This window comes from Hipposideros armiger, unplaced genomic scaffold (assembly GCF_001890085.2).
Source record: "Hipposideros armiger isolate ML-2016 unplaced genomic scaffold, ASM189008v1 scaffold_293, whole genome shotgun sequence".
Taxonomy (NCBI): domain Eukaryota; kingdom Metazoa; phylum Chordata; class Mammalia; order Chiroptera; family Hipposideridae; genus Hipposideros; species Hipposideros armiger.
In genome coordinates, this window is record NW_017731643.1 from 1,849,496 (window position 1) to 1,863,878 (window position 14,383).

The 14,383-nt window shown below is 39.5% G+C and overlaps 1 protein-coding gene across 3 annotated transcripts in view; it reads right to left on the bottom strand.

The window, feature by feature from the left end:
- Nucleotides 1–14,383, bottom strand: part of CNST (consortin, connexin sorting protein) — an 84,337-nt gene that overhangs the window by 24,656 nt on the left and 45,298 nt on the right. For all 3 annotated transcript variants that reach the window (XM_019659047.1, XM_019659044.1, XM_019659045.1), the window contains exons 3-6: nt 10,166–10,365; nt 3,348–3,378; nt 1,310–1,396; nt 733–847 (exon numbers count right to left, since the gene is read on the bottom strand). In XM_019659047.1, coding sequence (XP_019514592.1) covers nt 733–847; nt 1,310–1,396; nt 3,348–3,378; nt 10,166–10,365 — 433 coding nt within the window. The remainder of the gene's footprint in view (nt 1–732; nt 848–1,309; nt 1,397–3,347; nt 3,379–10,165; nt 10,366–14,383) is intronic.

Below are 14,383 nucleotides of genomic sequence, written 5' to 3' on the forward strand. Positions count from 1 at the left end.
CAAATAGAGTTTTAGTTTACTCTTTGTGATTGGGAGAGAAGAGGAGAGAAAGTGATCAGAAGGGAGTCTGAGCATTACTGAGGGTCAGGATATTCCTCTCAGGTCTGCCCCTGGTGTAATTGTTATCATGCAACCTCACCTTCAGAGCTCTAAGTCTTCACACAATGACTTAAAGGAAAAACAACGCAGTGTTTTATTATTACTATAATTTAGTTTTAAAGACCTAGCTCTTTGATACTCATAAAGCAATTTACAATTATCTTGTAAATAAGGTTTTCCTTCTGCAGTATTTTGGTTAAATACTGCAGTACTTTGGTTAAATTCTGTACTGCATGTCTTTGCTTTCCAGTATTAAACTACTCTTAAAGATGTGTTTTTACTACAACATACAAACATTACCAAACAACTACAACAAAAAATCCTAATACACAATTTTTTCCATGTGAATCACCTAATTTCTTAACCACAAAGAGTCAAAATTCGGAGTTATATTAAAAATTTTCTAATTAGAAGGTACTTTGAACCTATATAAAGTTGACCTTTTACTGAGCTTAGTTTAAGAAACAGATAAAAGCTGAGAAAGGAACCTCATCATTTTATTTTATCTGGTTTAATTTCTCCAGTTGAAAACATAAACAAAACAAATGAAATGGATCTCGGATTTTATTCAATGCCACAATGCTTCTTCAATATTCTATTGCAGCTCATCTCATCAAATACTGAAATACTTACTCTTGATGTGTTGTGCAAAATTTAGTAAGCCGTTCAAAATCTTCACCATTAAATCCTTTTTCTGAATTCCTTACAGATGTAACTGTATGTGGCTGTACAGTTTTCCATTTTGTTTCTAAATTTAAAATATTTGTTACTCACTGAATATTACAAATCATACTTAGGAGGGAAACATAGTTAACTGGCACCACTGATTAAGATTAGCATGCAAAATTGTCTTCTCAAACAACCTAAAAGTTCACACAGTTAGAAATAGCTAAGTGATGACCTTTCAATATAAGTAAATATTACCCTCCAGACTAAATTAGCCAGTAGGGCATGCAAAGGGATTAGAAGAAATACAAATAGTTGCAAGAGTTCTCTTCTAGGCATTGATACGAAGAACAAAATACAAAGAGAAAGATTTTCTCTCAAAGACATGGACTTGTGGTAAAAACACTACTTTGTTTGCAACATTAACTTAGCTGTGAAAACATTTAGTTTCTGACTTACAAAACCCAGGCAAATATGTTAACTGTCTAGATAGCCACCTGTTAGATTACTGATAATTCCACATTGTCTGTTAGTCTGTACTCACCCCACTGCTCTTGAATGGCAGAAAGATTTGCGAGCAATTGCTCGTGATACAGTCGTTCAAGCTGAATGAACTTCATTGCTTTCTCATCTGAATAGAAAATTTGAGGAAAATAGAAATCCAGGCTATTTACACGTAGCCCCACATTTGAAGAATAATGTCCTATACAAATTGAGACATTTGAAGCTTACCAAAAAATAAGAGGACTCTAAACATTTTTAAGTTGAAACAAATCTTAAGTAAGGTTTCTTGGTTTGGAAGCAGGTACATTTTAATACAGCACATTATGCAGTAGCTACCGGGGTTCCATTCTACAAGCAAACGGTAGAAACTAAAAGAAAGTTTTAACGCTCAAGAAATGCCTGCTTGCTAATAATGTTTTAGCAGTCAATTAAACGTAATTTAATTGGAAATAGGACTGACATAAAATCCTTGAACCTAAGTGTCTCCCTTTTTTTTTCTTTCCTTAAATTACTTTCTGTGAAACTATACCCTCTTGTCAAACTGTTTCTGATTTCAACTTGCCTTGATTCTTTACTTATTTCTCACTGAATGCTTTTCTCCCACAAAACCAAAGGATTACAAGCCTAAACAAGGACAGAGCAAAACATTACATGGAACTTTTGTAAAAAATTAATTAACTTGCCACAGTAATTTTCATAATTAAGTGATTTTCCCTTTTTGTAGATTTTCTTATAAACTTCTGCCTTCTCCATCTGTATCACACATTTAGCACCATATGAGGTTGTGATACCTTGTCCAACTGTCTACCTTCCTTTGGGCCATGTTCTAAATGTTGACCCAGAAAGGGAGAGGCAAACTCACTGTTTAGCTTTTTGTCCTTGCCAAGGTGACTCAGAAGTTCAGTTGTCTCTCTCATTTGTAGTCTTAAAGATACACCAGGAATCATAAAATAGTCCAGGGAGAAGAAGCAGGGACAATTAATTCTGCTTTCCTCTGCCCATTGTTTTCTCATTGCTTTAGAACATAAAAATTGTCTAAAAAAATTGCTAACATACATTCATGGGTCTGATCTCCAGAAGCTCTGATTCTAGGGCCCATGAATTTGCATTTCTACGTAAGAAGCTCTCTGGGATGCTGACGTTGGTCTGCACTGCATTGCACCATACTCACTATTGGGTTAAAAAAAAAAAAAGAGTTCTAGCATCATTTCCACCAGAATTGGATTTTCTACACACTTAGTAATGAACTGCCATTGTCTGAGGTTGTTATCGGTGTGCTTGGTAGGGTGCATGGCGATGCCTGCCTATGCCTCCCTCTGTGGGAGAGGTGTGGCAAAAATCAACAAGGATGGAGCAAAAGAAACCACACCAATGGGGAAAAACACACGCTTATGATACATTCTTCTTTTTCTTTTACTGTTACTGTATTTTCTTTCTTTTTTCTTTTTTCTATTTGTTTCAGGTGTAGAGAGTATATATAGGGCCGTTCCTCAAAAAGAAAAGCAAGTTTTTAAAAAGGGAAATTGAAAAACTGAGGGAAGAAATCTTTCTTACACAAAAGTCTGCATACAGTCTCACTTGACAATATTCATTCTGTTTATTACAAGTGAAGAATTCAATCTTTCCTTTGCAGATGTACACACAACTGTAAAAAGACAGTCCCAGATCTGCTATGTACACTATGCCTCACAGGCCCTACCATATGAATGCTACTTGACTTGCACTTCTGTTTGATTTCAAAAAAGAAAGAAAGAAAGAAAGAAACTCCAATGGATTTTTAAATTATATTTTTCAGAAACATGATTTCCCCCCTCCTAAACACACAAATATTTAGATTTTGGTATAATTAGGACTTATTTATGGAAGGTTAATTTTGGATGGTTCTAGAGGATTTTTGGAGTGACAGAAATGCCCTATATTTTGCTTTCTGAGGTGATTACATGGGTGCATACAACTGTTAGAATCCACTGAAAATGACAGATCTATACATTTTATTGCATGTAAATCTCAATTTTCAAAATGGACAGTGTCTTCTTAAGAGTTCTATGAATTTCTTCCTGTAATTCAGAAAAGGATACAGTCCTCCTCCTGGAAATAGGACTCTGCTATCTGTTAAAAACAAACAAAAAAAACCCCAAGGAAATTAACATTTGGATGAAAAGCCAAATTTGGAAGAAATCAAGACCTTGAAACTCCGAAAGTCTCTAATACCAAACTAGGAAAACTCTTTATGCAACTACATTACCAGTTCAGAAGAAATCTGATTACAGGCACAGGACACCTTTCTAAAGTTACTTATGCTAAACGAAGCAGAGACATCCTTTGGTCCTTATATAACCTCATTCTGTCTGTTCCATTCCAAGTCAAAGCAAACTTCACTGATTCATTAGCGTTTAGAAGAACTCTAAAGAATGAGGAAAATACTACATAGGCTTTTAAGAGTAGAACACAGGTAAGAAGGACTTTTGTTTATTGTCAGTTAAAAAGTTGAGCTATGTCACATCTCACAGGAGACCTTAAAACCCTGCTCATTTTATTTGTTTCACAAACGACCTCCTAGGAGGACACTGACTTTTGGTTCTGTTTTGATATTACAGAAAAGACTGGGTCAAGTGCTAAGAGTTGAGCAACGATGTTTGGAATATAGCAAAGTACTGCCCAGTCTAAAGGGCACTGGACGGAGGCCAGAGAATCGGGATCTGGTCTTAGGCGAGGCTTATCACTTACCAGACTCATTCTCAGGCACCTTCAAATTGAAAATTTTTTCGGTTCTAAAAACTTTGGGACCTTTTATTTAGATCTTTATTTAGATCCAGGATTTATAAATGGAACCGGAAAACAGAAATTATTTTTTGGAGAGATATCTGCATAAACTGACTTGTCATATATAAAGTATGTCATATAAGTATTTTGCACCTTTAAAACAGTTTTCATTGGTTCTTATTAAATCTCTAGTTAAAAACAAAACAAAACCAGGCGTTCCACTTATAACAAAACAGTGTCTCCATTCTCCAGGTAGCTGCCAATGCAAAAAACAATAAGCTACTTGTCAAACTTATAAACTAGCAATTAAAAGGAATGGCTTTTCCAAATCCCACAGTGGAAAAGCATACTTTTAAATGAAAATAGATGCCTAGTTTAAGTTTATTCTACAGATATAACACTCTTCCACGAGCAATATAAATGACTGGATTCAATCACCTTTTTTTGTAAATTTTTAAAGTTTGATTCCATACTTACTTTCTACTCGGAGGACTTTACAAAGGATAAATTGACTTGCAGGATTCTGTTTGTCTTTTATCAGCTCATTGTTCTAATATCATAGTACTAGTATGAGCCAAATCAAATTGTCAATGTTCAACCCTTTTTTTTTTTAAACCTACAAAATAAGAATTCCATAGACTGCAACCTGTAGTGTGCTGATAAGCGTTTAACAATCGGGCTCTAGAGTGTCGGGGAGAGCCCTGATTTGCAGCGTTTGCTCATTTTTGTGGTGTCAACACCGCCATCAAGGCTGATTTCAAGCTACCAGTAGGATGAGTATCACTGGAAACGGTTCTTGCATGCTGGTCCACTAGCAGGCTCCAGCACACCACTGGGTGGCATCTAATAGAAATCAGTGACATTTCACCCACAGACTTCCCGTGGAAAATCTCTGGCATGGCAGAGTCTTCTCCACCACACACAACATGAGATACAGCTTTAGGTTTCCAGCAAGATAACTGCCTAGCTCTTCAAAGCCATCGCCCTCGCCGTTTTGTGTTTCTGCAACACAGACACCTAGTTGTAAGTGGCTCTCACTTAAGAAGTATTTTTGGAGGTCCATACCTAGTCAGAACTTGATTATCTGGCACTACAGAAATATAAATTTAAATTAGATTTCAGGTTTGTGTGGTAGTTTCAATACCGTAAAAGATAGGGTCATGAAACCCAACGCCTCAAAAGCAAAAGGCATTTCCAGGTGAAAGGACAGCTTGAAAAATACATATACAAGGTATTTCCCCTGCTAACCCTGGGGAGTCCAGCAGGACAAGAGAAGCTGTGATTTTCTTTGACGTCCCATGTGTGTAAGTCTGGGAGGCAGCCCGGTAGGGCAGAAGGAAGGTGGGGCGTGGAGGTCAATAACCTGAAACTACATTCTAGTCCAGGCTCTGCCATTACCAGCTGAGTGACCTTGGATGTGTCATTTCATTGTCTCACAACAGGGACAATAATACCTACAGCCCCACGAGATAAAGCTGCTGCAAGAATTAAGTCAGTATGTGTACTCAGCACAGTGCCCAGAACACAGCAGTAGGCGCTTGAAATGGTTTTTGAGTCTGAACCAGAAGTGCAAGATGCCGAGTACACAGATCTCACCCCTCCTCTCCATTTCCGTTGTCGCCACCTTAACCCGGATGCTTTCTCTCCTTATGCTTGAATTATGAATGGCTTCTTTTAGTTCTTATTTTTATCACGATTATGAATATATACGGTTTAAGGAGTCAAATCGTTCTCTAAGGTGTGTTAAGATAAGCCCCTGCCTCTCTTGTTTCTACACCTCTCTCTTCAGGAGCAAGCTCTTAGGTTTGTTTACCTGGTGTTGTTTTTCTAAACTTCTGTATCTCTAAACGTTATGCTTATATTTGCTATTTCTTGATTTTTCAGTTTTAGCAGAAGACGAGGGTTGAGTCCTTTGATTCTTCCCCGCCCCAATCCCACAAACACACACACTTTCTCTCACATACTCACGCACCTCATAGTGTTATTTTGTAGTAATGGGTAGATAAATATTACTATTTAATGTTTACCTTTATTATGAGCCAAACTTTTTTTCCTTTCCTGAAAATTTTGTGTGTTCCCTGGAGTTACTTTTTTCTTTCCCTTTTTTTTTTTGCAGTTTTCCATGCATTTCTCACACGTACAACTCCAAAACACTCCATCAAGAGCCTAAATCTTCTCAGTATATTCTGACACATCAAGTATTCAGAAACAGGAAAATGACCGAAAAGTCTCTCTTCAGACTCTCTGATCTGCACTAAACAGGGCTGGTTACCCTCTCCTTCTTGGTACATAGCTGTCATCTTAGAATCTCCCTTTACCTGGAGATGCCTTTCACCTCTCTCCTGGGTAGCACCCGAGTTTCCTGTATCTCACATCTTCCTATTTCTTGGTTTACTCTCTTGTTTGGATGGATGGGCCACATCCTCTAGTAGCTTTATGAGAAAGAGTAGAAAGGAGATACCAAAGTCCCTGAAGTGGGAACATCCTTGGCACATCTGCAGAAGTGCTAGGAGGCCAGCATACCTGGGAAGGGATGAATAAGGGGAGGGGTAGGAATTAAGGTCTAAGAGGTAACAGCCAGATCATGGAGGGTCTTGTACAGGCCTTGGTAAGGATTTAGGTTTCTGTTCTGAATGAAAAGGGAAGCCACTAGAGGGCTCTGAGCAGAGAAGTGACATGCTCTGACTTACATTTCATCTGGATCACAGTGACTGCTGTGTAGGGGAAAAAACTACATGGAAGTAAGAGTGAAGGTTCCAACAGTGAGGCATTTACTGCAGGAACCCAGGTGAGATTTGATGGGGTCTTGTACTGAGATGGTAGCATACAGGAGGTAAGAATTTGGAAGCAGATTCTGGACATATTTTGCAGTGGATCTGCAGGACTTACTGATCGGATTTGGATGTGGGGGAAAGTGAGTGAAGGATGACTTCAAAGCATCTGGTCTCAGCAACTGGAGGGATGGGGCTGCCACTTCACAAAAGGGGGATGACCAGGAAAGCCGCAGTTTTAGGAGAAACATAAAAGTTCAATTGTAAACATCTAGTTTGAAATGCCCATTAGACATTTCAGGGAGCTGGATATTTAATTCAGAACTGAATCCTGCAGCACTCCACTGTTTAAAAATTAGTCAAATTTAGAAGACTCAATGAATGAGCCTGGGCAGGCACGGCAGTGAGTTAAGAGGTAAAAACCAAGAATGAGGGGTCCCGAAAGGCCAATAAAGAAAAGGCTTAAAACTGATTAGGTGATCAACTTGTCAAAGCTTCTAATAGCTCCGGTAAGATGAAGCCTCAGGACTGACCACTGGATTTGACAACACGGAGGTCACTCATGACCTTTACAGTACAATTTTGGTGGAGCAGCGGGGACAAAAGCCAGACTACAATGAGTTCAAGAAAGAACTGGGTATGGAATATCACCTAAATAGAGTTCATGCCCCAAATATTTTAACCTGAATCAAATCATGGAGAAATAACCAGACAAATCCTAAGCATAGGACATTCTACTAGAATTCTTGAGTTCTTCGTAAGTGTCAATGATACGAAAAAAAAAAAAAGAAATTTTTTAAATGTAAAAAGCCATGGGAGAGGACCAGCCAAGTGGCTCAGTTGGTTAAGAGTTAGCTTAAGAGAGCGAGCTCTGAGCAACAGGGCCACTGGTTCGATTCCCACATGGGCCAGTGACGCTGTGCCCGAGCTAAGCTGAGCTGCCACTGAGCTGCCAACAGGTAGCAGGATGGCTCAGTTGGTGAGAGCGCATGCTCCTAACAACAAGGTTGCCTGTTTGATGGTGGGCTACACCCACCTGCAACTAAGACTGAACTCAACATCTTGAGCTGAGCTGCCACCCGGATGGCTCAGTGGATACAGTGTGTGCTCTTAACAACAAGGCTGCTGGTTCGACTCCCACATGGGATGGTGGCTACGCCCACCCGCAACTAACATTGAACACAGCACCTTGAGCTTAGAGGCCACGAGCTGCCGACGGGCAGCCAGGTGGCAACTGGTGTCCTCTACAATGAAGATTGAAGAACAACAACTTGACTAGTCCCCTTCCCCAATTCCCCAACACTGTTCCCCTCTCTCAATTCTCCAATTAAAAAAAAAAAAAGAAAAAAAAAGCCACGGGAATGCTCTGGATTATGAAAGACTACAGAATCCTGACAACCAAAGGCAATATGTGCTCCTTCACTGGGTCCTGGATTGGGGGAAAACTAGTTATAATGAACATTTTGTGGAACAACTTGAGGCTAACGTAACTATAGGCTGTATATTAAATAATACTGTATAAATGTCAAAGTTCTTGGTGCTGATAATGGCATTGCAGGCTACGTAGGAGGAGTATTCCTGTTCTTGAGAAATACATGTGCAAGTATTTAGGGATAAAATGATACAATGCCTGAAAATTACTTTAAAATGTTTCGGTAGAAACTATGTGTGCGTGGACATGGTGGGGGTGGGGCACAAAATTTTGGAAAATGTCAACAACTGGGGAATCCAGGTGGAAGACACAGTGTGAGGTGCTGGGAATTAATGAAATGAAAGAAACATCATTGCATGTCTCCCTGATCTGTGTCTCTGTTGGGAGGTGAGAGGATATTTTGTATTCCATGGCTCGGCAGCCGTGATGTCTCAGTTTACCGCAGGCTTCAGCATGCTGACCCCCAGCCTTGATGTCTAACAAGCAGTCTTTGAATTAGTGACAGGTGAGGATATAGTTATAATGTTTAACATTTACAGTTTTTGGCTTTTCCTATGTATCCAGCACTGTGTTAAGTGTTACTACCTGCATTAATCTCCTTTAGTCCTGTGCAACTTTACAGAAGAAGAAACTGAAAGCCAAAGCCCATGCTTTTAAACCACCACTACACTCTCTAGGTTGTTCAGAGGATGAAACGACAGTAAGTGTGAATACACTTTGCAAAGTCAACCCACTGCACAAATACAAGAAAGGCTGAAAGATGAGAAAGTGGCCTTGGCACTGGTGCTTCTCACCTATGGAAAGTTAGGAACACGTTAGACAGAGGTCAAAAGGCAGCACCCATTTTCTCCAAGGCATTCCTCAAGTCCACAAAAGAGGTAATGTAAATTTGTAAGAATATACATTTTCCTGCCTTGGGACAAAAGTTATTTTACTTTCTAAAAATTAAAAATCACTCACTACTCATTGCAAAAGTTAAAATGAAATAGAAGTAAATGACATAAAAAGTAAATAAAGCTTTTTCCATTCCCATGTGCCAGTTATTTTCATTTTAAGGAAAAATAAAATACAGCTCATAAATATCTTCATTTTTTTCTGAGTTGGCTCTTGTGTAAAAAGGCTTCCTCACCACTGTCCTAAAGGCTGCCCAGTCTCTTCATCTCCTAATTTACTCTCACAGTCATCAGAAAAGTTTTTTCTAAAATTCAAATTTCAGTGTGCATTCCCATAATTAAAAACTCTCAGCCCTTGAAAGAACGGTCTTAATATCACTAGCTAGCCAATCTCATTTCCTAAATCGTTTCCATCTTAATCTCCAACAATATCCCAGCCATGCCTTTGCACAGACTGATCTCTCTTCCTTTCTCAACTCTCTTTGTTCATCTAATGAGCGCCTACACGTCCTGCAAAATCTCAGCTCAAGAGTCACCTTCTTTGGACCTACTGAAGACAGGACAAAATTAATCAAGCATTTGGTGCTTTTGCTGGACCTTAAACATATCTACTTTTATGCTTAATCCAGACTTCTGCAATTATTGATCTACGTAACTGTTTCTCTATTCCACAGGGGCTCTGTTAAGGACACACCCTGTTAAGTAATCTTTGTTTCCTTAGTGCCAGCATTGTTTTTGGCACCTAGTGGGTGCTTGCTAAGCACTTGCTACACTGACTCTTATAAGCACACAGCTTATTCACTAAATAAAAGAAGTCGGCAATCGTTCAAATGATAGAGTACTACCCGAGGCCAGAGTGTGGCCGCCAGTCAGTAATATGCACATTTCTCATCAGCCACTGATCCAGGGTCGTCATCTCCTGGGCTCACCAATGACAGATCTGGGAGAATCAATGACAGAGGATTGGATTTCGGGTCATTGCCCACACTGGTCCCAGAATTTGACTGAGGCTGGAAGTGAAGGGTTTCATGTAGTACCTGATGAAGGCAAAGAGGAAGAGTTGTTGAGTCCAAGTCTTCCGCTTCCCCTCGGATCAGAGAGAACAGAGTCTGCAGAGCCAGCCGGGGGGCTTCGGGCGGGTCATTGGCGTTCACCTCAGCGCACGCTCCATCACCGACAGCACATGCACTTACTACATATTCTTGCAGTAAAGGCGGGGAATCTCCTGAAGAAAGCTCTTTAAGAAGTAAATAAAATGTCTACGTTACAATAAATGTCCATCATGGTGAATACCTTAAAACAATTATTCCTGATAATCAGACGATTTTCAAATAAAACTAGTTATATGAAAAAAAAAAGCAGAAACCACAAGTTATTGTCCTGCTTAAGATTTTGATGATACCTGAATGTTTCTATTAGTGCACACAGAAACCACTTTGTTTTTGCAGAATTCTAATTAAGAATATGAATTAAAAGAGATCTAAAGAAAAGTAGGCAGGTTAAAACCTGACCAAAAACTTGATTCTCCCAAAGGAAAAACGGATTAGCTATAATTGGAAGTCCTGGCTTGCCCCAAATAGAAATGAACAGGAAGAGAGATGTGTTTATCATATGAAATGCCTCAAGAAGTTAAAGCCTTCCTCTTTAAACTCTGGTCTGATAACTTTAGAACTACTTCTGGGTCCCAGAAGAGCAGGAATTCAGATGCCAGAGCTAATATGGCCACTGAAACTTTTTTTCCTAATAAAAAGAAGTGAAGTAACACAAACTCATTAAAAAAACAAACAAACAAAATCATCAGTAAATAACTGCTTGGCCCCCAGCTCCTGAAATGATGCACATAATTTAAAATATGTAATCACTATACATTATAACTTCGCCCTTCACTGAAACCTGTGTCAATTCTAATTTTCATATTCAAATTGAATAGACTGCCTGCGTGTGTCCATACCTTCAGCTGGTCTGCCTCAGAAGGATCTTTCTCAGTAATCAGTGTGTGCGCCATGACTGAGGCCGCCTCCCTAGACCTCTAGAGATTACCCAGAGCCGTCTTCTACTGCCTTCCACATAAACACATTGCTCTGGTCACACTGGTCAATTCTTCATCTCTCTAATCAACACTCTGTGCCTTTCTGGCAATTACAGATTCTAACAGTAGGGTTATTTGCCTCTCATCTATGCCTATTTATGTTCTACCCTAACAAAATCCATGTATTTTCCTATAACATGGGCCTGAAGTAAACTTATTTCCCTATGATTATGGCCTTACATTATGCTGGGTTGCATCATAGGAATTGGTGTAAGGTCTCATCTTTATTAGATCATAGCTCCTGCAGCAGAGGGATTAATTTATCTACCGTGGTATCCCAATTATATCCAGCAGTGTCTTCAGCACTAAAATTCCAAGTACTTATTTAAAAAAACAAAACAAAACACCTACAGTGATTCCTTACATTTTTCTGCTAAATCCATTTTCTCAGTTATTTTAATAATTGTTATGCATAAGCACAATTTATAAACAAGCAATGCATTAGTAAACATAATTACGTAGCCAACAAAAACATTTCAACAGGAAGAATATTAATCACAAAACATAACCAACAGAAATCCCAAAAGCCTACAGAAGTCTAAGGGTTCCAAGAGCAACAGAAGGCTAATGCAAGAATCAGAAAGAATATAGTACTTTAGTCACCAAGGGTGGGGAGGGGGTGGAAAATATAAACTGGGTTCAGATGGGTCATTCAAGATGGGTTAAGAGATCACGGCAACTTGCAAGACTCATACCACAAAAGGATTACCTACCGAGGCTTGAAGATCATGAGCTTCAGAGATGACTTAAACAAAAAAACGCCTTACCTCTTGAGATAACATTCCTTGCTGGGACAAGTAGTATGAAACAAAGAGCACTGGAATAGGAGCAAGAGGCTTCCGTTCTGTCATATTCTAAATGACCTTGGATTAGACATTTTTTTCTCTGTACTATAGTTTCCTTATCTTTAAGATGAAGGGGTTGGCTAGGTCTCAGGTCCCACCTAGATCTGACCATCTCAAACACTCACAATCTCCACAGCAATTCTGATATTTAAGAAATGTGGACAGGATGGACCCCATGACCCCAGCCTCCAGGGCAGCTCTGACAGACACAGGCTCCTGGCCTTACTCAGGGCCAGGCCATGCCTTGCAGACCCACCCTCCAGACTGGCACTCATGGCTCCAGGCTCCAAGTTCACTCAAGCTCCAGGCCACCCCTACTGACCCAGGATACAGGCTGGGGCCCTCGGACATAGACTCCCAGCCTGTGCCAGAACAAGGCTGGTCTTCATGGATTCATCAGGTCCACTCCAATGGTCCCGAAAACCTGGCTGGCTCCCAAGGATCCAGGCTTGCCCCAGTAGACCCAGGCATGAGGCTGGCCCCTGTGGACCAAAGCACCAGGCCTGCCCACCTACTGACCCAGGAACTGGACTTGTCCACTGAAGGAGTCCAGCACCAAGCCCGCCCATGGACACCACTAGATGGAACACCCAGACAGGCTGACTAGTGAAAGACTTTCCCTTCCCAAGCTATTCTGTAAACACTACCTCAAATATGCAAGCACCAAAGCAAGGCTACGTGGATCACAAATAATCAGGAAAACATAACACTACTAAAGGAAACTAATAAAGCTCTAATAACTGACCCTAAAGACATGGAGTTCTATGAACTCTTTAAAAAAGATTTCAGAATAATCCTCTTGGAATTAGAAAAACAATACGTGAACAAAATGAGAAATTCAACAAAGAAATCAAACTGCTAAAAAGAAGTCAAACAGAAATCCTAGAGTGGAAGAATAAATATGTTGACTGAACTGAAGAATTCAATACAGAGTCATCAGCAGACTCAATCAAGCAAAAGAAAGAATCAGTGTACTCAAAGACAGATCATTTGAAATTATCCAATCAGAAGGCCAAAAAGTAAAAAAGAATGAAAAGGAGCAAAGAAAGCTCATGGAATTATGGGGTTCAATTAAGAGAAACAATTTACATATTACTGGAATCCCAGAAGGAGAAAAGAGGGAGAAATGGGCAAAAAGCTAATTTACAAAAATCAAGACAGAAATCTCCAGATCTGGGAAGAAATTCTGACATCCAAGTTCATGAAGCTTATAGGTTCCCCAAAAGTTTCAACATAAAAAGACACATTATAATAAACCTGTTTAAAATAAAAGAAACAGAGAAAAATTTAAAAGTAGCAAGAGAAAAAAAAAATCCTCCCATACAAGAAAACCCCCAAAAGGCAACCAGTGGATTATCTCAGCAGAAATCTTGCAGGCAGGAGAGAGTGGGATAATGTGTTCAAAGTGCTAGAAGGAAAAAACTGCCAACCAAGAACACTTTACCCAGCAAAATTGTCCAAAAAACCCCCAAATAAAACAAAACAAAAAACTCCACAGCACTACAAAGGGAAGAACATCATCAAATTCAGAAAACTCTAATATAGTAATGGTATTATGTAAATAACTTTTAACTCTGGTATAAAAGTTAGAAGACAAAAGTATTAAAAATAACCATGGCTACAATAAAGTACTACCCTGATACCAGAGCCAGACAAAGACACTATCAAAGAAGAAAACTGTAGACCAATATTCCTTATGAATATAAATGCCAAAATGCTCAACAAAATTGTAGGAAACCAAATTCGGCAGCATATTAAAATGATCATACACTACTACCAAGTTGGATTTATCCCCAGAACTCAAGGGTGGTTCAACATAAGAAAATCAATCAATGTAATACACTACATTAACAGAAGGAAGAAAAATCCCACAGAATCATCTCAGTTAATACATAAAAAACATCTGACAAAATCCAACACCCTAGATAACTGACCCTTAGATCATTTGCCTTTCCCTTACCGAGCTTTAATTCCCACTCTTAAGTTTTAAATTCACCAATAAACAGTAACCTAAGGAATGCAAAACCTAAGGCATTCCGTCCTCATCCCTAATAAAGGCAGAACTGCTTTCCTCCTCAAGACCTTGCTGTGTGGTCCCAGGTGTGCGGTGTATCCTCCAGGACCTGTGAGTAATAAACCTTTTTATTTCAAAGATCACTGACGGTTGCGGCTGAGATGCGCTTTGCAGTCATAATAAGAACCACAAGGGCGGGCCCATCACACCATTGGCTGTGGTCAGAGAAACATCCGTGTGGGCTCGCCTCAAGCAGTAGAGCTCAGGTGAGAGCCCCCAGTCATTTCTAGCCCATAGCATCACTATA